Source organism: Carassius gibelio, chromosome B7 (genome assembly GCF_023724105.1).
Source record: "Carassius gibelio isolate Cgi1373 ecotype wild population from Czech Republic chromosome B7, carGib1.2-hapl.c, whole genome shotgun sequence".
In the NCBI taxonomy this organism is placed as follows: Eukaryota; Metazoa; Chordata; class Actinopteri; order Cypriniformes; family Cyprinidae; genus Carassius; species Carassius gibelio.
In genome coordinates, this window is record NC_068402.1 from 14,251,812 (window position 1) to 14,277,392 (window position 25,581).

A 25,581-nucleotide genomic window follows, 5' to 3' on the forward strand; every position below is an offset into this window, starting at 1 on the left:
AACACGCATTAAGATATTTTTGATGGAATCTGAGAGCTTTCCGACCCTCCATACAGTAGAAATCAAGGGTCCTACGACAGTCAAGTCACAGAAGTGTAGTCAGGACAATGTTTAAACAGTCCATGTGACATCAGTGGTTCATCCGTAATGTTATGAAGCTACGAGAATACTTTTTGTGCAAAAAAAAAAAAAAAAAAAAACTCTTCTCTTCCGTTTTACTGTCCGCCGACTTTCACAAAAGTGGAAATGGAATTGTTGAATGGAGTCATTATTTTTGTTTTCTTTGCACACAAAAAGTATTGTCGTAGAATTACAGTTCAACCACTGATGTCACATGAACTATTTTAATAAGGTACTTTCTACTTGTATGGGCTTTGAACATGGTAGTTATGTTGCTGTCTATGGAGAGTCAGAAAGCTCTCAGATTTTATCAAAAGTTGAATGAAGGTCTTAGGAATTTGGAACGACCTGAGGGTGAGTAATTAATGACAAAATTTTCATTGTTGGGTGAACTATTCCTTTAAGAATAAAACTGCCATTTTCAATCATTTTCAGTTACTAATATGTATTTTCTAAATACTTTTTATGAATTAAAGTTCTTCAAAGGAATGTTCTTACAAGTCACCATAGATAACGTAATATAAGGAAAACCTCCAACTTGTCTTAAGTACCAAAAATTAAGATTCTTTTTAAGACCTTAAGAAATTAAGACTTTCTTTTTAAGATATTCACGGATCCAGCCTCTGATTCTGCATTTAGTGAATGTTTGTGTGGATGAGCTGACCAGTACATTTGTACGTTGTCAAACATAATAATAAATATAATATTTTGTAACTATACAGTAACAATGTGCTGATTGTGTGTCTTTAATGCATTGGAATACCACTGTAGTTTAAATGTAGACAGTTTTACAGTCTGCATCTTTTGCACAACGATACATTCAGCATTGTTCTGAGATTATGAACTCCAAAAGCATACAAACCATGGTTTTCAAGAGCCGTAGTGCATTTTATACATCTGGGTTTCTGTTAATTACAAGGTGAAAAGCAATAACATATAAAACGGTCCTTAGCAGCAAAACATTCCCCACTAAAAGCATTGATCCGGACATGACTTCAAGAAACTGGAAAAAATAAAATAAAATAAAACTCATGAACAGCAGGTAGCTTTAAAAGGCAAACACCTTAATTTACACATAAAACTGATCCATTTCAAAAGCAAAATAAAAAAGAAGCCTGTTCCCACATAAAATGGCTACTTCATCTCTTCAAGTGAATTAAGATCACCTTAAATATCAATGACAGATGAACAAACCACATCGGAAATAACCTGTAGAAAGCTATTATATAAATACAATAAATAGTTTGATCAGTGCTCACAGGGACAGTTCAGTATTCAGCGCCCTGGAGGAAAGTTTTGTGTCCGACTGGGGTCTGCCCGTGTGGTCTCAAGTGTCCGTGGCACCAGAACGCAGAGCTTTCGAGGCACACCTCACACCTTCCTTCATTACCTCAGGCTTCTTTGCTTTTTTTGTCCTTCTTTATCTAACAAGTCTGCGCCCCTCATTAAATGCAGAAGAGGTTAGATCTTAGCCACGTAGTTGTTTGGGAAAAGGCCTTGTTTACCTCTCAGCCTCCCTGTCCACCATCCAGAGGCATCTAGACATAATGGACAGATATCAAAATGACATAATTAACAGATATCAAAAATACATTCTGCCACATTAAAAACATTTAATGTATATTAGGTAAAACAAGCATTTTGTACCCTCTCACCTTCCTTAATGATGTCAATAATGTCATCTGCATTGAAGCTTAGCTCATCTGTGTCTTGGGCATCGTAGGCATAAAGAGCTTTACACTGAGGCACCTGGGGCTTCGGCTTGGGGGCTGGTTTGGGACGGCCACCTCCTGGAGTGGGCCTGTTTGTAGACTGTCTGTGGGCCCTTGGAAAAATATCACAGAGGACATTAACTGATGGAGTTACATGTGACAATTCTAAAACTGCAGCGACCACATGAACATGCTTCTACAAGTGAGGGTAGTCAACTAGGCTCTGGAAGCACCATACAGCTATAGTGAGAGAGTTAGCGGTCTGATTTTGTGGTGTTAGTGTGTTCACCACTAGGTGGCGACAGATTCACATTTATATAGTGACACTGTCGGTATGAACTAGTCTTAGTTTCCAAATAGACTTCATTCAGTTGATCCTCCACCTCACTTTTAAGCCCAGAATAGTTTTTTTGTTTTGTTTTTCAGCTGTTGCGATGAAGGGGCCATTTGATAGCCCTTCAAACGTCATGATGCGTCCGAGTCGACCCGCATCATGACTACAACAGAGAAAATGTTAGAAAATGCCCAACCCAAAGTCCTTAACCTTGTTGAAGTTCAAGGAAAAACCAGTCTCTCATATATATATATATATATATATTCACAATCTGAGGTCTATGTAGTAACATACACTACCATTCAAAAGTTTGAGATCAGTACATTTTTTTTTTAAATACATTACTTTGATCACAAGTGACAGTAAATACTCGGATTGTTACACAGACATTTTATTTAAACTAATACTGCTCTTTTATCATGGTTTCCACAAAAAAAATTAAGCTTCAAAATGATTCTCAATATTGATAATAATAATAAATGTTTCTAGAACCAATCTTTTGTCATGTGACACTTAAGACTGGAGTATTGGCCATCACATGAATAAATTACATTTGAAAATATTTTCGAAAAAGAAAAGTTATTGTAAACTGTAATAATATTCCACAATATCCTTTTTTTTTTTTTTTTTCAAATAAATGCAACATTGGAGAGTACTCCAAATATAACCGCAGCTAAACTTTTGAAAAGTAGTGTAAAACGATTTTTAATTTATAAAATATGATGAGGAAATGGAAAAACAAAACAAGGCTGAGAGGATGCGATGGCGTCTTTGAAGTTGGGCATCTCTGGGGTTGGTCTATCGCTACTCCAATGAACCACAACCACTGCCACCTAACAGAAGCTACACACATGCTCAGACTCACATTCCTCCATTGTCAGACGGTTGTCGGTTTCTGCTATGGTAAAGAGATACATGCATGTTACGTTCAAATGCAGATCACTATTTTGTTTGCATGGATAAAGTCTGGTAGTTGAGCTCCAGCTATGCATCTAGCAATCAGAAAAAATGTTTACCTTATATTCAGTAAAAGTGTGTGTGTGTATATGCTGTGTGCTCTCACCCTGCGGCCCCTTGGTCTGGTACTCTGAGGAAATCCAGATTGGTTTGCTGGGGTGCCTGTCTGCTGCCTCTGTCCTTGAGCTGACTGACATTAGTAGGCAAAAACGGACGGGCCGCGTTTCCAGATGTGGGCCTCTGACTGCTGTGATGTTGCGAGTTTCTCTGATTGGCCGCGTGATTTGCATTCTTCAGCCCTCCGTTCTGGTGAGCAACTGCTGAGGAACATACAAGCTTAAGATCTTCTGAACAAATGCATATTGACTGAGGTGATGAGAAGATTAGGAAAAGTAATGTACCTGGAGGCCCGGGTGCGACTCGTGTTGGGGTGTGGTGGTGCGTCCTGGACATGTTGGGACGGCTTTGAGTGACGCCCTCCTTAGTAGGACCTGAAGGATTGAATTTGGGTGTATGAGGTCCAGCATGGATGACAAAAACACTGAATTAAATAATATTAGATGACACACAACACAAGTCATCACTCACGTGAGTTTTTGGGCAGACCCGGTCCAATGCTGACCTGCAGCATTTTACTCGAGGGTCGCAGCACAGCTACGTCCCCTTGACCTTGGATGAACTGCACCTGTCTGGACCCTCCGGCATTCCAGGGTCCCCATCCTTCCTTCTTCAGTTTAATTTCCAGCCTGCAGGTCCAATCACAATCATTCATTAGTGCATAGGTGCCACAAGAAGTATTCAGACACTTCAGCTATTTAGAAATGTTATTGCATTAAATAATAAAATATATACATTTTGGTTATTAAAATATTTATAATTGAAAGCAACTGAAACAAAAACATTTACATTCACAATTCAGTAAGGCTGAATTAAACTGATCAAGAGTGACAGCAAAGGCCTTTATTATCTAACAAAAGATTTCCATAAATGCTGTTCTTTTAAATTTCCATTCATCAATGAAATTTTACTACTTTTTCAAAATATAGCTTTTTTGACTGCAATTTTGATCAAATACATACAGCCTTGGTAAACAAAACAGCTTTTTATTTTCAAAAGACAAAAGAATGCAAGAATGAAGTCGTGGCTTTGCTATAACTTAAATATAATTCAACCTACATGGTGCTAAATTTGAGAGGTAGTTTTCTCTGTGTTCTCTCTTCGTATCGGCGTGCCAGCAGACTGATGAACTCGGTCTTGAATACACACTCCAGCAGGCTGTCATACTCCTCCTCGTGCAGGACCATGAAGTCGTCCTGCATTGTGCTGTATGGGAGACACATGTCTTTTCAAGATCTCAAATATGCACATTTGTTCATGCATTCAACATGAGATGGTCTTTTATTACAGGTTACACGTGTTCAGGTGCTTTTGGGGGTTTCCCCAGACGCACAGGTTGTCGGCTCACAAAAAAAAAAGCAAATGATATGGTGACTGTTGAAGTTTCCATGTCTGGGACACATGCAGAGATGCCCTGCTTCTCCCAATAAACTTAAGTCCTTTCTAATGAGTTTTTTACAAGGTGTACTCTCCCTTCCCAGCAACACCTGGTTCACATTATTGACAACCCCCTACTCCAAAACAGGAATATGTGAGATTGTAGGGGGCTGGTACCTCGGCCTGGGTCCTTATATGTTAGATCTGTAATCTAGGTTATGTTCCTTTGAGAGAGTTCTGGATGTTTGATCCTTACCAGCGAACACTAAAAGAACTATAAATGTTTTAAGAGACCCAAGCTTTGTATATCGCAGACCTCGATTCTACATGTGTCAAGTAACACAGGGCAGACGACGGCTCTAACAAGCAGACTGGACCTTTGATGTCTCTACGCCTGTAATTCTGCAGATGGATATGCAAGGGATTATGGGATTGCATACAAGGCTCCGTTTTACATATGGGAGGGAAGGTGCAGCCCATTTGGCAGCCTCCTTGTGGCTCAGTTTTTACAGTTCCTATTAAATGATTGAAAACGTATTAAGTTTTGTTGTAGCTTGCCAATGAGTTAAATGAACTGACTGAGCTTGTGCCCTAACATACCTTAGAGAAACAGCCGTTATCTTCTCTACGTCAATTTTGCGCTTCAGGACCTCTTTCACCATCCCTTTCTCTGGCCCTTGCTTCACCTTTTCTCTTCCAATCAGGTAGACAGATTTAGGGGTGAGGATCAGGTCTCTCTTGATGCTCTGAACAGATAGAAGCACAGTTTTAGACACTCATGCATGTCATCTAGGTGAAATTTGACCTGTTTGCTCAGAAGTCAAAGACTGAATCTTAGTCGCTGAGGCACAGAAACTGTACTGGTCACAGCTGTGTGCTAATTTTGGTAACCTCACCTTAAACCGCCTGTCGAATTTGTTGACTTTGTCTGCAAAATCGATCTTCTCCCTTTTCCCCACAAACTGCCTGAGCTCGGGCCGGTCATCCATACCTATGTAATCACCCACAAAGTTCCTGTTCAAGCTGTGCCTTCTTCTCTCCTTCCTGTTCAGCAGCAGATCAGAGGCTGGAAGAGGATCAAATCAGTGCTCAGGGTTATTTTCAAAGCTTTAGTTCTTAAACCATGTACAAAAGATGAGACCTCAGAAGAGTATGCCCTAAAATAAATCCAGACATGAAAACATGAAAAATATCAAAAGTGAGTGTCATTTGTAAATGAAATTTTTTGAGCATCCAATTTCCAATCAATCAGTGATTTTGATACAACATTTTTATGTGATGTTATATAAAATAGGAAAGCTATATAATTAGCAGAATAAATAATTTTATTGCAAAATCTTTTAAATATTTTATTTACATCAAATGTCCAATCTGAGATGTGGTGGAAATTACATTGTTACAGACAAAAAAGCCCCAAATATGATCACCCAGACGAGGTGGGAGTATTTTTGTCTTTTGTGTGTCTATTATTACTTTTAAATATAATGACAATAATTCAGCTGAAAGCAGCAGTTGAGGTCAGACTCCAAAGACATGCTGGAAAAACCACTGAATTCCCCTTTTTACTGTGACACATTCTACCATGTTCTACCATCTCAGAATGTGTGTGTTTTTGTATGCTGGTGCTTGTATTTAGACTCATTCAAACAAATCGTCTGAGCATTAAACTCACCCTCCTCTCTCATTTGAACATATTTCTTGCGTGCACAATATTTTCTCCAGGCCGTCTGAATGGTTCTGGCATAACCGTCGAATTTGCGCTCTCTTGTCTCCTCCAGCAGGAAGAGCTGAGAACAGAATATAATGCAGGCTGTTTAAAAGAATCAATAAAAGGGCTCACAGATTCATCAGGTATCAGTTTGAATCAAACCAAACGATTTATGTTCTGAATTCACACTGCTTTGGACTTAACGTCTAATGGTTCACATAACAATAGTGAATAGAGCTGTGTAAACCTGTCCATTACACTAAAGGTCACTCTTCATTAGAGCTGTATGTACCAGTCTCATTATGACACAAAGTGGGTTCAGTTTGTCCTCGTCATACAGCAGTTTCTTTTCTTTTGATCTCAGTTTTCATATTTCTCTTTCTCAGTAAAGCAGCTGTTCAAAGTGTCCTGTGGTCATCCTATAATGCTTTGAGCACTGTGCAGTTTCTCTGTATGTCCTCAGAAACCATTGCACATTGTCACAGCTCTGTTGCACTGTAGACTAAACATCAGATCCTATCATTATCACAAAGGCCTGGCACTGACTCTCTCTCTCTCTCTCTCTCTCACACACACACACACACACACACACACACAAACCGCTGGCACAGGACGAGAAATTATGAGCCAAGGCTATGAAATCCTTCTTTGTCTCCCACCCCACACACAAACTAACACACATCCACAGACCTCCCATTGATAAACAGTCTAGTGTTTTGGCAAATAACTGTAATAATGCCTAACAACGCCCCTTAGCTTTTATAAATTTACTGTAAACCATGGCTCCTTGGGGCTTATCGCTTTATTATAAACAACACATCTATACTAATTATTCCAATTTGTATGTGATTTGTATGAAAGTAAACACTAAAATAAATAATTTTATATGCCCAAATATATTGTGCATCCCTGCTTACAATAATCTGTCCAGCATGTACATCCCCGTACAAAGGTTTGAAGTCAGTATATATTAATACTTATATTTATTAATAATGCATTAAATTGATCAAAAGGGAATTTTGTACACTTAGAGTTTCTTTGAAAAAGACATATTTTCTAACACTATGTTTTTTTTTTACTGTTCATCAAAGACTCCTGAAAAAAAGTACTGTGGTTTCCACAAAAACCATAAGTAGCCCAACTTTTTTTAATGTACCAGTGTACGAAGTTATAATGTATATCAAAATAAGGACCACAATGCAAATACATTTTTCTTTTTTTTGCTAAAATCTGGCCTAGAAATTTTTTGACAGTTGTTGTTGAGATTTATTTTATCAAACCATTAGGATGTCTCAGACTTCATCAGCTCTCGTAAGGATCAAAGAGTTATTTGGTTAAGTGACTACTACATGCATGCACTCTCTCTCTCTCTTCCAGAAAGAAATTCTTGTAGTCATTAATTAAGTACTCTGTGTCAGCACCTTATCTCACAAGGAGTTTTGTTTTGAGAAGCTGGCCAGCTCAAGTCTTGGCTCTCCCATATTTAATATCACACACGCACACACACGCACACACACACACACACACACACACACACATAGAAAGGCTACATTTTAACACCTACATGCCAAAGGCACACATCTCTGGATAATCTGCTGCATTCATGCTGAGCCACAGAGCCTTACTCTGTGGGTCTATGTATACGCCTGTACATCTAAATGTCAACAGTGAGATCATAGTACATCCACAAGCAGTGCTTTCATGAGCACCCCCCCCCCCCAAAAAAAAAAATTAAGTGAAAAAAAAAAAAAAAAAGCAAAGCTGTCTTGGACATAACAGAAGCAGCTTTACCACAGCACTGCAGTTGTGTATCAGATCCAGAGTAATGTTGACCCAACAGTGCTGATGTGGGTCCAGCCCACTATTCATCACCACTATGAGCTGAGCTGATGTCTGCGAGACAAACGCTGACTTTTACAATTCACCACTCCTATGCCATTACAGTACAACTGAAATGTTAAATCGAGACCAAAGCAAGAAGCAATGTTCTACATGCTGCACTTTTTTTCCCAGCTGTTGCTGGTCTATCTTGTTGCACACCACTCTTCAAAGTGTATCTGATGTTTTATTTTAAATGTACTATTTGCTAAGATAACTTTACATTTATTAACAGACTTGGTACCATATTTTGTTGCTGAAAGATTTCAGTTGAAGTTGTGCAATCTTGTCAGGTCTTACCGACTCAGGAGCTTTGATGAAGATTTTGGTATGCCCGAGCTGATACTGGTCTTGGTCCATGTTTACGGAGCGCAGGAGATGCAGCACACCCTGCTTCTCATCCCCACGCCACGTGGGCCATGACTCCTTCGTCAAAATGGCATACCTGAAAGAGATCATCATTTGGAAAATGATATCATATATTTGAGTAAAGTATGCATATTTCATTCATGTAACAGTACAAAGTGCTTTTAGTCTTCTGAAGTGGAGTCCTGTGTAAATAAACAGTATGAAGTGTGTGTGCTCAAGATAAACACTGGCAGGGTGGAGTAAAAAAAGTTACTTTTAATATTAACACACCAAAGGATGATTCAGTTTTTTTCCTTTTATGTAAAAAGTGAATAACCCTATGAAGCATGCAAAATAATTGGTGTCATAATGGAGGTATTACACACTTAAACTAACACAATGACGTTTTTTCACCGCACACTGATATGAAGAATGCACAAAGGAAACTCCCCAACTATTGGCCCAGAACAAAAGATGAACCGAAATTAATCCACACGAAAATGCCCTAACATACACTTGCAACTCTCTCTTCTTTCTCTTTCTGAAGCGGTTTCTTATGAAAGTGTGGTGTCTTCTCACTGGATGACGAAATTGTAATGCCAGAAGTGACCATATGCTCTCATTCCATGATGTTCTCTGAAGTGCTTCCTGTCAGGCTTTGAGGATGAATTTGAAACGGTCTTTACCTGTTCAAAAACTTGCGGAAGATTCTTCTGTAGGCATAGCCGGCACGCCTTACTCTTATATTCTCCTTCAGACCCAGATACTCCACCTGGTGCTTCACTCTAGAGAGAGAGAGAGAGAGAGAGAGAAAGATTGAATGGAAGGAAGGAAGGAAGGTTAATATTTACAGCTACAACTCAGAAAGCCCCTTTACAGAAATTCTTCTCAGCCTGTTGCAATTTTATAAACAAATAAGGCATTTCTGCTAGTTTCTCCATCAGTCTTCCCGAAATAAATGACTAAATAAATGCAAATCTTTTGGACACACATCCTGAGAATGAAACTGAGTGCTAATTGTACTGCCTAACATGAACCATGCTCACAAACCCTCATAACAGGAAGACCATTAGAGTCTCAACAATACAAGCACCGGATCAGAACATTTCATTCCATGTTTCAAACCAAAAACACTTTGGTAAAAGAGGAAAAAGGCAGGAAAAGTAAGCAAACAAACAAACAAAACAAAAAGGGCCAAGAACTGTCGGGACAAAGGACACTCATGCTGGGAAATAAAATTAGAATGCTTTTATTGCAAATTTGCTTTGTAGTTTTCCATTTTGATTTACACTACCCTTCAAAAATGTAGCATTTTAGCATTTTTTGAAAGAAATGAATACTTTAATTCATTAAGGATACATTAAATTGATCAAAAACAGGTGAATACATTTACATAAAAAAAAGGTTTACACAAAAACTTTAAGCATCAAACTGTTTTAATAACTATAAATGATTCTAGAGCATCACTTCAGCATACTTGTATGATTTTTGAAGAATCGTGTGAAACTGGAGACAAGAGGAATGCTTTGATTTTTCGGAAAAGTTCAAACTAATAAAAGACAAACTCAGATGCTGCATTAAAGGCAGAAGCTACTGTATTGCTCTCAAAGCATCGATTTTTCTTTCCCGTAACATTACAAATGGCCACTTTCACAAAATGTATTACTTTAATAATGCTAATGCTAATCAATAGTCCCATTAATAATGTTCAGGAAGTAAGAATTGAACTTTGCCGTGACCGTGGACTCTCACCTGCTCTCCTCCCAGTCTTTAGATTTCTTGGTCTCATTGGGTTTGATACAGCGGATATAGTGAGGTGTACATTTCATCAGGGTGCTCACCAAATCGTTGGCTTGTTTCTGTCATTACAAAGAAAAAGAGGATATGAAAGAGCTAAAACACCTTATAGAGTTACACACATACAGTCTACACAGAATATGTGAAAAGTGGTTATCAGTGCAGTTTATGAGTAGAAACCGATAGAACCTATAGAAGTTCAAAGATCTGAAAAGAACCTGCAAGAACCTGCAACCTCAGCTCACCTTGATTTTACTCCCTGCAGTAGTGGGTCTGCCTTTTTTCTCAGCATTGAGGTTTTCTTGGAACAGGGCACGGATGAAAGGTCTAATAAAAAGAATCAAACCAGAAAGGAATGATTTGGAGTTGGCAGAAAGAGGGACAAATACACCAGAAGCAAAATAAAGAGTTTAACAGACAGAGTCGTGTCTCTCTGCTGCAGACCAGGGTCACTTGATTTTGCCTGTGCAGATAGACAAGAAGCCCTGTTTTGTCAGAGAATTCAAGATTTCTCTTTCTTTGGTTCTGTGTATAGGACCTGCTGGCTGGTGCAAAGAAAGTTCCCCTGCAAACTCTGTGTGTGTGTGTGTGTGTGTGCGGTGCAGATAAATACACGACACCACGTGTCTGAATGCCGTCTGAAAGCAGACCCCCAGAAGGCTTCACAAAGGCCTGCGGGAGGAGATGGCTTGCACAGATGGCGATTGGGGCCCAAAAGAGGCCCAGGAGCACATAAGAGCGACAGGCACGCTCTACAAGACTACTCCTACTCCCTCGAGAGACAGAGGCGAAACAATGATAATCTCCTGCACACTTCTAATGTGGGGCCTTCAGCTGGCCTGATTGTAGCCATGATTTACATATAATAAGATCTTCAAGCGCTCTGAGAGTCTGTTACAAGCAGCTGTTGGATGAGATCACAGACTGGCTGATTTTTAGGATGGAGGAGGGACACTTACATTTCACTGCTCTGCATTAGCTCGATCAGGTCGGTGAACAGCACGTCCCTGTTCCTCTCACAGAAACCCTCTGCATCATAAGACACCTGCAGAGACAAGTACCAGATCAGTTAAACAGTAGTGTGTTCTGGACACAAGTCATTCTTTGAGCCACAGATGCTCAGATCAATGTCAGCTCAACCAACCAATTACTTTCATTTACATACTTACAGTATTGTATATATAAGAGGGAAAGTTGTGAGTTTTTAAATCTCATAAATGACTGAATAAATAAATATTCTAGCAGTTATATTTAATTTTGATACGGACCTTGCTTTAATATTTATTATATAAATAGATTATATAACAATTTCAAAATATGTATCCCACAAATGCATTCATATTTCCTTTTTTACAGATCATTTGTAGACTAAATCTTTGCCATTGTAATTTTATTGATTATTATTATTTCCTTTTTAATGTTCTCTTCCATTTTATATCATTGGGCTCTTTTGGCTTTTTATCGTTTTTTACCATTTTAAAAATGTATGTATTTATTTATTTACTTGCATATGTATTTGCAGTAAATGCTAGATTTTTTTCCCTTTGTCTGTAGAACATGCTTATTTTAAATCTAATGGTGCAGGATGTGGACGGGCTCCCCCTGCCTCCCCACAGAGCACGCCTCATTGAACACGGGGTATGGGGATGGTGCCACACATAATGAACTACCTCGAGGCAACAGAGTGTAAACGAGACTGAGAGAGACGTGGAAGGAAAGACACACAAAAAGTAGAAGAAAATTCTGTGAGAAAAAAAGTGAAAGAAAATGATTTAACAACGCTGCAGAGGAGTGCGGGGAGGTGGGTTAAGAGATGCCTTGTTGGCGTAAATACCTTGCCAGCGTAATGGTGAATGATGAAGCCCTGGTTCCAGCTGTTAAAGTGCTCGTGATTGTTGATCTGCATTCGGAGCTTCTGCAGCATCGTTTGATCTGCACCCTCACCCTTCGCATGCATAGTAGCACACACATCGTCCAGTATACTCATGATGCCGGGAGGATTCTGGGAAAGGATTCAAAATGAAAGTGAGATTCATTTGTATTGTAAAATGCATTCCTATTTTTAGAATTCATTTGTACATATCCAATTAGGCTCCTTAATAACTGTTTTTTTTTTTTTTTTTGGTTAGAGTTTTCTTTTGGCTCCTGCTGATTTTTACTCTTTGGACCAGTCTTATTCATTTATTTATTTACTTTATTTATTCTTTCTTTCTTTTTTTATGTGTGTCATACTCTGTCCTGTGAAGCAGTTTGATCTGTATTTTAAGTTTGAAAGTTGGCATGAAAATAAAATCTTTAGTAGTCATAGTAATAATAGTAGTACACACTTATTATAGTTTTAAATAAGGTATAGCATGTTGCATTGCAGCCTTTCAAGCTTAATCAAAACTCAGGAAATGAATTATCTTACATTAATCTGAATGAACACACACTGTCTGATAACACACAGCTGTCTGTATTGTCAGAGAAATCAGATGTCTCTCTTTATTCACAGAGTCCAATGAAAGGAAAACAGATTTCTCACAGACAATTATTAGCTTTTAGCAGTGACACGGAGAAGCACTTCACACTCTCACACACTGTCTCTCCAACATGGATGGTCAAGGTTCTCCCTTGTTGTGAATTTCATGGCTCTGTGTGTCTAGTCCCTCTTGTGAGTAAAGCAAATTGAATTTGGAGGCATATCAAGCATTTTGAGCCCATTAGACAAACAGTTATGGGAAGAGAAAGGAGGCTTTTGTGGATATGGATCTGCACTTCTTAGTCCGCTAATGTTGGTTTTATTGATTTACCGCACTAGTCAATGACAGATCATATCCCACTTTTCAAAGAGATGGATGTTTGATTTGCACAGTTAGTGAAACTCACCAGTTTACTCTCAATGAGGTCACAGACGATCTTATTGTTGAAGTACTCTATGGGAGTCCATCGGATTCCTTCCTGTACATACTCCTCCTGAAGAGAGGAAAAGAACAAATGATGAAAACGACCCGGTACTAGGGTGGAGCAGAAGTATATACTAGAACTAGGTTAAGGGAAAGGTGGGGCAAATCCGAATCACTGCAAAAACAAAAAGCACAGGGGAGACATGGAAGTGTTACCTGCTCAGCTTTTAGGGTCAGCTCAATGAAAATCTGCTGCAGTTTCTCATTCACAAAGTTGATACAGAACTGTTCAAATCCATTTTTCTAAAAGGCAAGTGAAAACAGAAAATAGATACTTATAGATAACACCAGTAGTGGTGACAAAGGAAACAAATAAGTTGCTGCAGTGATAATGTGAACATGACAAACAATGATTCAACTGTTATTATTATCAATAGCATAATAAAATACACAGTTGTTGCTCAGGAATTCAGCATCTTAGTGGTAATAACATCAAATTAAAAGGGCTGAAAGCTGTTTTCAGGGCTTTATCCAGCTTTATCCTTCTTATGAAGACAACACAGGCAGTTATTTTAAAGGTCTCAATACCAGATGCTAAACCAAGAGATTATCAGATTAGTCAAGCCTATTAATATGTTATCTGTTTACAAAAGCAGAGGAGAATCAATCCAGGCAATTACAAATCAATCATCTTATCTCATTAGGCAGACTGGATAGCTACACATCCTGTTAACTGCTGTGAAAACAATCATCCCATTAGTGATGAGTAAATTAAATACTCACCTGAAATATCTCAAAGCCATAAATATCCAATACTCCAATGTTCAGCTCCTGATGGTCCTTGACCATGGCTTTATTGATTGACTAAAAAAGAATAGGAACCCATTTAGTGCTTATTTCTTGTCTAACATCTATTTTTATGAGGGATATATGTGTATGCAGCTTGTACCTCCACCAGGTAGTCAAAAACACGGGAGTGAAGGGCTTTGGAGAGCGCGTCACGGGTGAAACACGCCTGTTCCACATTCAGTGTTACGTCAATGGACTCTGACTTGCCACCCCACTTGCCGTCCATCTTACGGCTGGTGAGTTTTTCTTTAAGACGATGCTGATCGATGCCCAACAAGAAGGCAGGAAATGCCAAAACTATGAGCAGGAGAGAGTTTGGTAGAGTCAGAATAACAAGTGCACACAATGCCATACACAAGTGTTTCTAAATGTGCAATAAATAGTACCTGTTTAAACGTTTGGGGGATAAGTAAGATGTTTTTTCAGTGTTTTATGCTCACCGAAAAGCTGCATTTATTTGACTATTTAACTATAATGTAATGTTATATATAACTTGGAAAAACTGAAGAAAACAGTGATACATTGTACATATGACTCATATGCATTTTTTTTTGGTTTAGTCACAACAATAGATCTCCTCTGAGGAGAGGCACGGGTGAGACACGAGTTGCTGACAATCCTGCGCCTCAGTCCATTTCTGATAAGCCCCGCCTCTTCACTGACTCACCACCTTAAAAAGGAAACTGCCCTCATTCAGTGCTGATAGTGATGCAGTCCGTCATACTGCTTAAGTATGGCTCATTATTCAGATGTTCGGGTGTGGTAGAACTGAGAACACTAACTCCTCTCCCGAAACAACACAACTATAAAAAGATCTGGGAGTGCCCGTGGCTCTCAAAAACACCCTTGCATGGTGTCAGTCAAAGACCTCTATAAAATATATGGATTGGCAGTGGAAGATGCTATCTATAGAATTTATTTCCCAGGATGCATGAGCTCTTTGCAGATGGTTTTGTTATACGCAGGCGGCTGAGCAGTTGTGGCGCGGTTGGTTTCTAGATTGGCAAGCCAACACTAAATGTGTGAAAGCCGCTGGCGGCAGACAGGAAGAGGGGTTAGGGGGCTGGGAAGGGGCAGAACAGGAAAGGCACAGATTAGCTTCGTCTGCTCCCAGCACAGAATGGCTTTATGCCACAGCAAACAGGGTCTGTCATTCAAGTGCACTGCTCCACCTGAGGGCTTTGAGACACTTGGAGGGAAGGAGAGAGAAAGAGAGAGAGAGAGAGAGAGAGAGAGAGAGAGGAAATAGAGAGGTGGGCTGGAAGTTCAGAGTTTCACTGTGCAATTTTAGGGTGTGATGTAATACGCAGATACCAGGCACATAAACAGAGCTCTATTTTCTGAGGGTAATTTGGTGTGGCAAGACAGTTCAGCATGACTTAATGCAATGAAATAATCTACAGCACACAGTTCGATCAAGGACAACAAAATGGGGAACTGAGTTTATGTACATACACTCGTCATTTTCTACAGCAGCATAGTTCCCTGCTTCCTTGAAGCTGATGTTGCCAAGGTGAAGAATTCCTGCCACAATCTGCAGCACCAGGGTGCGGTCCATCCCTGAGATACCAATCACGTCCATGGCATGCTGGGGTCAGACAGAGAGAGGAGAGGGAAGTTACAACAACAGTGTCTGCAAATCTGGAAAATAGCTGTCATATTTGAACAGGCACATTTTTCACAGCTACGTAAGAATCCCAGGACACCAGAGTCTGAATAAAATACCAAGCTGTCTAAATCACACTTACCAAGGTTTCCTGGAAGTCGTGCTTGTCGTTAATATCGTCAACCTTGTAGGAACCTGACTGGTTGAGGTAAGTGTAGTAATCCAGGTTGGTGATACCCAGAGTACTCTTCTGGTCTACACTGGCTCCCTCTATTAGCTGAGAAAAGAGGGAACATTTTCAGAAAAGTGGGCTTCTTCAAGTTCAACACTTTTGTCCAAAGGTTTGATTTTTATTAAAACCAAGTAATATTTGTTAAATTTTTTTGTGTTATATCGGGGACAATTTTGCCCCAAAAATGTTTTTGTAAAGTATTGTATTTGTTCAGCAAGCAAAAAACTGTGTCAGTGAAGAGCATGAAATTAAATATGAGATTAAATATAAAGGTAAATCAATGTTAACATCAGTTTTGAGCACATAACTGTTATTAAGCACCATTTCCAATTAAGTTAAAATTTTTGTACATTTACACACACTACCATTCAAATGTATGGAGTCGCAAAGCTTTTTTTTTTTAAAGAAGGGATGCATTATTCAGCAAGAATGAATCATGTTTATTAAATTCAAATATATATTTTTCTTTTCAACTTTCTGTTCATTAGAGAATAGTGAAAACTTGTGAAAACAAGTTCTACAAAGATATTAAGAAGCACAATTGTTTTCAACATTGCTAAAAACAAGACATATTACTTGAGCACCAATCAGCATAATTAAATGATTTCTGATGACATATTTTATTAAATAAATGATCCTTACTGAGCAAGAGACATATTTTAAAAATGTTTTAAAAAATCTTACCAGCCCCAAACTTCTAAATGACAGAGTAGAAAATAATCTTCAGTGTTTATCTCTATTTAGGATATATGAAATGTTAGTTCTGAGATTAGTCTTGGCAAGCCAAAAGAGTCCAAAAATGTTCCAAAAAGTTTTCAAATGTAATTTCCACCACTGTCATTTTAACTACAAAAACACCATTAAATAATACAAAACTAAAGATATGGAGGAAATGACACTGCGGTGAGAATTTATGACTTTCTGGAAAAAAAAAAAGTTAGAATTCTCCTGGACAGCGTTAGCAGACAAATGAAACAAACTAGTGAGAGTGTGAAAAGTGTTTTAGGAGTGTTTATTTTCTAAGTTTGCAGGGCCAAAAGTGTCCACAGTTGAAAAACACCAAAAAACACAAAGTCCTAAATAAGCATAACCATAGGAAAACTCTCAAACTCTCCAAACTTGTGAAGGAGAAACAGTGGTGAGAAGGCCTCGTTAAGAAGAAGGTCAGACAGACTCTCCCTCTTCCAAAAAACTCAAGTGGTAAACTCAGAACAACGTGACCTGCTTTTCAGAGCCAAATGGCTCCATCTTCGCTTTCCTGAATTTTACTGTGGTTATTCATTCAATTTTTCCTCCTAATGTGCTGCACTTATGCTACTGACGGTCGACAGTGGCATCTTCTGAGAGAAGAAGCCAGCCTCGTGTCCTCGTTCTCACCTGGTAGAAAATGTGGAAGCTCCTCTCTCCAGGATTCCGCATCACCACACGTGATTTCTCCAAAAGGAAGTTGGAGATCTTCCCACCATCTGGCTCACCGCCGGAACTGAACTGAATCTCAAAGTATTTCCCCTGTCAGGGAAGATGAAGGTTAAAAAGGCACAGACGTGATGTGCTTCAGGTGCACGTGTATGCCCAGAACTGAAAATAAATTGTGTGTGTGCTTTGACACACACACTAACACTCTCCACTATCATTTATGTGTCTCTCTCTGATGTTTATGTGTGCTGTATGCAGTTAGCAGACATGTCAAGACTCAAACCTGTAACAACATTACCAGCCCCTGTAGGACCCCTGAATTCTTCTAGATGCTTTTTCATCCACAAAACTCTCCTATCCACTCCAAAATCCATTTGTATCACAGCTAAGCCCTTCTTCTTACAATAAAATTACACCAATTCCAAGAAAACAAAAACCGGACTGACATGTCTGGGCATAGTGAAGCAGAACTGCATTTAATGTTGCGTACAACATATTTTGTAACGGCTGCTTTAAATTGGCTTGTTGAGTATTTTTAATGGCAGTACTTTGCAGGTTTATGCCAAAGCCTTACCATAACATCATATTTATCAAATGTTCTTATTGCAGTGGCAAATAGTTTCTTTATTTTTGGATTTGAACTGGATGATCACCCTGTATTTTTGGTTGTAGTGTAACTGTGTTCCTCTTAAATTCATCATGAGGACAAGATGCATCCCAACACAAGACAAATGCTATCTGTCTTCTTCAGTAAAATGAGTATATGGGAGGATGATCGAAGCTTACAAATCGACTGGAGTTGTTGTTCCTCACTGTCTTAGCATTCCCGAAGGCCTCCAGAAGAGGGTTGGACTGCAGAATGATGTCTTTGACATGCTGTGTGGATATAAACAGGAAAAAGAGAGAGATTGAGAGTTAAGTTGATGTTTTGCATACTTACAAGTACAGAACTTATGCTCATCTGGAACTGATGGAATGAGATCAGTGGGTAATGTCCATCTTGTAGAGTGAATTCAGGTCAAATTGGTCATCCAAGAGTCTAAAAGTGGCCTAATTGAGCCAAATTCATTCCCTAGCCCCACATATATCAGTATGCATGCACATTCCACACAGAAGTTGCACAGCATCGTCTACTTTGAGAAGCCAAGACAGTCCCTCCAGAAAAACGCGGATTATTTTTGTGATTATTGCGGGCAAAAATCCTTGATTTTGCGGCAGGTTTTCTTAAAAAATGCGATGGAATATGCGGGATATTTTTGCAATCTTATGCGATGAAATTGCGGGAACTTGCAAAAACTGCGGTTTGATGAAAAATAGAAAAAAAGGTGACCCCCCCCCCCAAGGTAACACATGGCTCAAACTTACAAAACATTGAGTCAAACAAGTTCTCTAGCTTTACAAAAGGAATATTCAACAACTTCTGTAAAAATGAATACAAACAAAATATACACACAAATATACAAATGCTGTTTTACAGGAATTGCAAAGTGCAATCTCTTACTGCAACATAAATTATTTTACATACTACAATATTCTTACAACTGTAAGGTTTTGGTACTATTCTGTAACAAAAAAGTACAATCTTACAACTGTAGAGGTGCATCAACTTATAAATTAAACTACAACAGTCCTCTGTGAAAATGAAAACTAACTGTGTAGCCTCTAACACTGGCCTATCATTCGCCATCCTCATCCCTCTGTCAAAATAATTTGCCCCCACTGTCATGACACACACCTGGTAACTGCTTTGCGCATATTTTGCTTCCTGAAATCAGCAATTTATGCAGCGAAAGTGCGGCGTATTTGAAAAAATGCGACCCCCGCATAAATATGCGACCATTGGCTGATTATGCATTAAATCACGAGATCGCATAATCGCGTTTTTCTGGAGGGACTGCCAAGAGATGCAAAAGTTCTTGAATATCCAACACCTTCAAGTTCTTATCAAACATATATAAAGTGCACAAATTGCATAATTGAAATTAAAAGTCACACTGACAATGTAAACAAATTTGAGCCGAGGGCTAGTTTGCATTTGCAACACCAGGACAAATTCATTGATAATATGCATAATATAGACAGAGAAAAGGTACAAAAAAATAGATACACAGAGAGATAAAAAGAAAATAAAAGAGGCAGATGAGCAAGGCTGTAAAGAAATCAGGATGTATCATTCAGCAGTGATGGTCATATGATCATGAGGCACTGTGACATTCAAGAGATCAGACAAAGCATAGACAGCAGAGCAGCCCGAGCAGAGCGACTTTCTGTTGTAGCACAATACGCTACTTTGTTGAAGACGCCATCAAAAATACTCGTCAAAGGACAAGTAACAGCCTATTCACTATCAAATCATTGGATTTAATTTAATTCAGTGCAATAATGAATTAAAAACAAAAATAAGGCTTTTAAAACATTCATGAAATTAAGTAATTATCAGACTGTGGACCGTTTAGATATTTGACCTGGTAGATTAGACAATAACTTAGTTCATGCCGCTCGAGTGATATTGTCATTAAAGCAAAAGGAGGAAAAACCAAAATCTTTCACTTCAAATTTTATGCAAAATATAAGCATAACAGAATGATAGAATTGTTTTTTAAATACATTAACAAATGGTTAATTCAATCAGATTACTCCAAGCAACAAGTGTCAGTCCTCTGACTCACATGGCTCCTGAAGGGGCTGAGAGGGGGACACAGGACAGATCAGAAGGGGATTGTGGGGGACAGATGGCTGCTGGTGGGGTTTAGTGGATGAAAGAAAGATTGTAAGAGATGGGGGAAGAGGAATAAAGTCAGATGAAGCAAATATCAACAAGGATCAGGATTCTGTTTAACACTAACTGTCAGAAACAATCTTGGTAAAGTTATCAGGAACTGAAAGCCACCGTATGTTGTTTTTCATTTTATCTTTGTCCTGTGCAACCCACCTGAACTCTGGGACCTCCACCTGAAACTTTGGAGATGTAGCCCATGATGTACTTTGCTGCTACTGTCTTCCCTGCTCCGCTCTCACCACTGAGAAGAACATAAAAAAATGTGACAAATGTTAAGCTCGTTCATATATAAATAAATAAATGCACAGATACTTTAAACAAAAACATGTTGTCACTTTAGTTGGAGGATCAATTCTTACTATTAATGAACTATTAACTATGCATTTTGCCTCCAAAAACTCCTACTTTGCTACTTCTTATTATTAAGCAAGTTAGGTTTGGGTATGTGGCATGATTAAGGGACCTAAAATGTGGTGCAGATTCAGTATAAGGCATTAATATGTGTTTTATATGTGCTAATAAACAGCCAAAATGCTAGTAATAGGCATGCTAATAAGCAACTAGTTAGTGTTAGCAAATATTTAAAGTAAAATATTTCACAATACTACTGTTTTTAACCAATTTTTAAAGAACTAAATGCATCCTTGAAGAACAATAAGATAAAATCTTACTAATCACAAACTTTTGAACCGTAATGCATGTGTGTGTATATCCTAAAGGCATAATATAAGGCTATTGTACATATGTTAGGCTTTTAGGGTGTAGTAGTGACAACAGTGATTGCTACTAAATAATACCAACAGTAGTTTAATGTATTACCAGTCAAAATTTTTATGGTCATATTAAAACCCAGCCTCTAATTTTCCTCTGAAAACAAGAACAGGAGGGTGTTAACAAGCAAAAAGCCCCTTGTTTGCCCCAGAGCACAACACTGAAATCTGCTCAGCAAGCTTTAAAGAGGGTCAGAGAGGGTTTAGTAGATACTTATCCTCAGTTAATACAGATCACGTATAATGGTACTGGAGAGAGGGGAATTCCTTTAATGAACTAAATATGTTCCTATATTTGTCCTTAGTGAGCTATAGTCTGAAATGTGTTGCTCGGTTATGGGAGCAAATGCTTACAGTGAAAGGCCTGAGTTTGAATCAGATTGCACACAGAACAAAAGGTTTGTTTATGTTGACAATAATTAGTACATTTCTTAGGAGATCATATGTATACATCCGAGCCGTCCAGATAGTAAATGTTTATTATCATCAAGGCCGCATTTATTTAATCAAAAATACAGTAAAAACAGTAATATTGTGAAATATGATTACAATTTCAAATAATAATCTTTTGTTTTATCATATGTTAAGATATTATTTATTCCTGTGATGGCAAAGGAGAATTTTCAGAAGCCATTCAAATCTTCAGTGATCCAGTGATTTAGAGCTCAAGGAAACCTTACTAATGATCAATGTTCAAAAGCTGTGCTGTTTAATATTTTTGTGGAAACTGTATTTCAGGATTACGTGATGAAAAGAAAATCAAGTTAACTTTTGAACGGCAGTGTACGGTATATTTACACATACAAGAAAATGTTCTACATGCTCATACTCAAATTAAACCAAATAAAAATGGCATTCATTATTCCTGTATCCGTAATGAAGGTTCTATGTTATTTTCTTTAGTTGCTTTACCCTCTACTTGCATCTTTCCGCCTGCCCTTTGCCTTTGGCAGGGCCATAAGCATTAGGATGTATGCGGTTTGGCGGATGATGACAGAAGAAGCTGGTTTATTTTTCTAGATTTCTTCTATTACCAATGTCAGTATTGCCATTTTGAGAAGACACAGCTGTGGCGCATTAAAAAAAGCTTGGGTAAGCAGTAAGAAGTCCATTACGTCACACAGCAACAGTACTACACACCTTTGATTTCACTTCATCCTATCGTGAGAGCCTCACCATACAAGCAGAAAAACCTTTTCACGCTGGCTCCAAGAGTTCTTACAGGAGCTAAAGCCTGCCATGTGGTTCTCATTCCTTTGTCTTGCAAGTTTATAGGCTTTCCACCTTAAAGGAAATGTCCCTGCTCGTCTACAGGCGATGAAAGCTCTGGGAACACACTCTTATTGTACATTGTACACTCAGTCTACTTAAATGAATTGTCTATGGCTATTTTTAAAGTCTTTGAGGGATTGTAATTTGGATGCTGTAATGCTCATTTTTAACTTCTTGCGTATGTTTGCTGACCAAAAATGGGCACAAAAAGAAAGACAGAGAGACGCATCAGTCATTCAGTCTCATTCAGTAAGTGTCGAGTCATGAGACTCATTATCCAGCAGCCGAAACATCAGCTCAGCAAATACAGCACTGGGTCACACCGGGGGGTGTGAATGCTTTTGTATATCATACTGTACAGTCCACAGGGGCTGCCATAACAAGATGACAAAGTGATCAGTTCATTCTGTCCTTTAGCACATGCAAAGTCTAATACATTCAGTAAAAGGCTTCCTCTTTTGGGGAAGAGAGACTATTTTAAGAAAACAGATTCTGCTACATCCTTCCGTCTTTTTTTCACCAAACATTTCTGTACCATTATCCCAGTACAGACAATAATAAAAAATAAAAAAAAATCACAATCCTACACAATACAGACAATCGTACACTTACGGCAATATACAACCCCTTTCAAAAGTTTGGGGTCAGAAAGATTTAGGACACATTATCAATGAATCCCGAAAAAATGCATTACGGTTCACACAAAATATTAAGGAGCACAAATGTTTTCAACATTGAAAACAATATGAAATGTTGCTTGAGCAATATAACCAAGCATCAGCATATTTGAATTGTTTTTGAAGGATCATGTGTCACTGAAGACTGGAGTAATGGCTGCTGAAAATTCAGCTTTGCCATCACAGGAATAAATTATATATATCAAAAATATATATTAAATAGAAAACATATTTCACAATATTACTGTGTTTTTAATCAAAGAAATGCAGCTTTTGTGCACATAAGAGGCATTTAAAAAAATCACACTTCTGAAAAGAAACTGTCCTTCATGCATAATGCTTTTCAGACAAACCTGTGCCTGTCCTAATCAAAATACAGCTTGACCACAGGATGCCTGGGCAGCAATTTCATGCAAGGTTTTGTTTACTAATCTGGGTCATCACAATTCCACTTCCAGTCTCTTTATGTGGTCAACTGGAAGTGGCTTTCTCGCTACACAAACAAACGGGTGAGAAAAATGCTGAAACTGAAGTCACTTACTATGAAGTAAGCACTACTTCAAGCCCAAAGTCACCCTCAAGCCCACAGGTGCCTATGAGATCTAAAAGAAAGATCTCAGACTCAGCAGGGAAAATCTCTCTTTCTGCAACTTCCCCTCCTTCACCATGTCTATCCATATGCCATAACATTGCAGGGTGGCAGGGGGAATTTAGTCTCTTGATTTGAATTAAATGTTTTCTTAAACTAAGGTAGGCATAATTTCCCAATTTTTTAAACTGCACCACTAGCAGCACCAAAAGCAAGAGCCATTTGGCAAAGTTCATACAAACGAAGTCAATTCCTTGCTAATTCCTAGACATATCCTAACCCCAAAATATACACCACTGGTGGAGCCACAAGTTGACATGTTGGACAGCTCAAACTACGAGCATAATATTAAAAGCACTACAGAACCAGTATTCACTTGGCACTCAAATTAACTCATAATGTCCCACGTGGACAACTTGTTTCTTGACTCATTGACTCATGCTTTGGTTAAAGTGAGTCAGACTTTAGCTCTCTGATTGCCCAGCAGGAAGAGCCCCCTGCAATATTATACCAATCGCAAATGTCTATTCAGTGGAGTTTCCTCCTCTTTACAGTAGCAGGTGGTCCTAAGTGCGTTTCCTGTGCTCAAGCAGGAAGTGCAGGTTACAAAAGCTCTTGTGCTTTGTGTCTCGTACATCCTGGAGAAAATAATATACCAAATAAAGACCAAAGGATATAAAATTACATTGTCTATTGTTGTCATCAAAAGGGATAAAAGTGATTCTCACAGATTATAAGTGAAAGGCACATTCAAAGGGCGCTGCTGAGGTTTTCGGCCTGTTGAATCTGTTCTATTCAACCGTATTTTAACCGTGCACCCTTATCTGTACAAGCAAAACAGTAATGACAACCTATTCACTCTGACAGCCCAGTGACTCTCCCATTGCAACGTCTGCATTGATGTCATACCAAAACGAATTGTATGTCACACCCTTCCTACATCACACATAAACAGACTGGAGAAAACACCTGAATGTCTGTCTGTACAATTTAACATGTTAATTTAGTACAAATATTAAAATAAAAGAATAACACATTCATAGATAATGGGCTATATTTTAACAATCTAAGCGCATGAGTCTAAAGCGTGCAGGTGCACTCAAGGTGTGTCCGAATCCACTTTTGCTAGTTTAATGACGAGAAAACAGTTGGTGCGCCCTAATGAGTGATGGGTGTTTTTTGGGCGTAACGTGCAATAAACCAATCAGTGTCTCATCTCCCATCCCCTTTAAAAGCCAGTTGCGTTTACGCCATGGAAGGTTTACATGGCGTAATGTAATTTTTCATTTTTTTAAATGTTTGTGTGTTGCTGCGCATTCCTGTATGTGTAATAAGCAAAGTGTACGTGCGTTATGCACCCGCCTATAGGCGCATATTATTAAAGTGCTCTTTAAATAACAAAGAAAAAATATTGGGCAAGACTTTAGACCAGGTTTGAGTTGGTCTATGGCGCAGTGTATTTTCAGTCCCTCAAAATAGCAACGCGCCAACAATGTGCCTGAACACACCTCTTTTTTAGACCAGTATGCCAATGGGAGCACAAAAGGGTGCAAATACATTTGCAATTTAAACAATGCACCACATTTTTTGCATCGCATTGCACCAGGTGTATGATAGGGCCCAGTGTGTTTAAACTAAAAATAAACTATTTAGTTGTTTTCTCTATTTCATTAACTGATCAGAATAATATGTAAATATTTCAGTCATGATATTGAGAATCCTAATAAACAGCTCCCCACAAATCAAGATTCATGTGACTAAAAGCGCTTACATTACAGTAAATTAAGTTTGATATTTAGATCACATATGTTCAGAGTTAAAGTTAGAAAGTTCTCTCACCTGATAATGACACACTGGTTCTCACGATCGATCATCATGTTTCTATACATGTTATCGGCTAGAGCGTAGATATGAGGAGGGTTCTCATACTGAGCCTGAGAGAGAGAGGGAGAAATGCAGAAAAGCAGGTTCATTTCATAATTTACATTACAGTTCGTGTTTAGGATGGCATGTGCTTGTATTTCTAAATAAGCTCCTGTGTATAGCACATAAGTCAAAACACATTCAAAAGTCCTTGCTGTAGCATCCACTAGACAATGATTATCGGCAGAAGCTAGAAGCTTGGTGAGAAACCAAAACCTCTGGCCAAGCGTGGTTA

General features: G+C 38.5%; 1 protein-coding gene across 7 annotated transcripts in view; it reads right to left on the minus strand.

The window, feature by feature from the left end:
• Positions 1-850: 850 nt before the first annotated feature.
• Positions 851-25,581, minus strand: part of myo1ea (myosin IEa) — a 44,297-nt gene continuing 19,566 nt past the window's right edge. The window contains exons 4-29 of one of the 7 annotated variants that reach the window (XM_052560779.1): positions 25,263-25,357; positions 20,269-20,356; positions 18,123-18,212; positions 17,298-17,429; positions 15,831-15,965; positions 15,538-15,670; positions 14,183-14,379; positions 14,017-14,097; positions 13,450-13,536; positions 13,217-13,303; positions 12,183-12,350; positions 11,308-11,393; positions 10,594-10,675; positions 10,304-10,410; positions 9,238-9,336; positions 8,504-8,648; positions 6,290-6,404; positions 5,514-5,683; positions 5,218-5,363; positions 4,300-4,446; positions 3,712-3,869; positions 3,525-3,614; positions 3,230-3,440; positions 3,032-3,061; positions 1,776-1,945; positions 851-1,658 (exon numbers count right to left, since the gene is read on the minus strand). In XM_052560779.1, coding sequence (XP_052416739.1) covers positions 1,582-1,658; positions 1,776-1,945; positions 3,032-3,061; positions 3,230-3,440; positions 3,525-3,614; positions 3,712-3,869; positions 4,300-4,446; positions 5,218-5,363; positions 5,514-5,683; positions 6,290-6,404; positions 8,504-8,648; positions 9,238-9,336; positions 10,304-10,410; positions 10,594-10,675; positions 11,308-11,393; positions 12,183-12,350; positions 13,217-13,303; positions 13,450-13,536; positions 14,017-14,097; positions 14,183-14,379; positions 15,538-15,670; positions 15,831-15,965; positions 17,298-17,429; positions 18,123-18,212; positions 20,269-20,356; positions 25,263-25,357 — 3,126 coding nt within the window. In that variant the 3' untranslated portion in view covers positions 851-1,581. Of the gene's footprint in view, positions 1,659-1,775; positions 1,946-2,395; positions 3,065-3,229; positions 3,444-3,524; positions 3,615-3,711; positions 3,870-4,299; positions 4,447-5,217; positions 5,364-5,513; positions 5,684-6,289; positions 6,405-8,503; positions 8,649-9,237; positions 9,337-10,303; positions 10,411-10,593; positions 10,676-11,307; positions 11,394-12,182; positions 12,351-13,216; positions 13,304-13,449; positions 13,537-14,016; positions 14,098-14,182; positions 14,380-15,537; positions 15,671-15,830; positions 15,966-17,297; positions 17,430-18,122; positions 18,213-20,268; positions 20,357-25,262; positions 25,358-25,581 lie in introns of those variants that run through there. The other 6 variants (XM_052560778.1, XM_052560777.1, XM_052560776.1 and 3 more) reach the window with 6 other exon arrangements.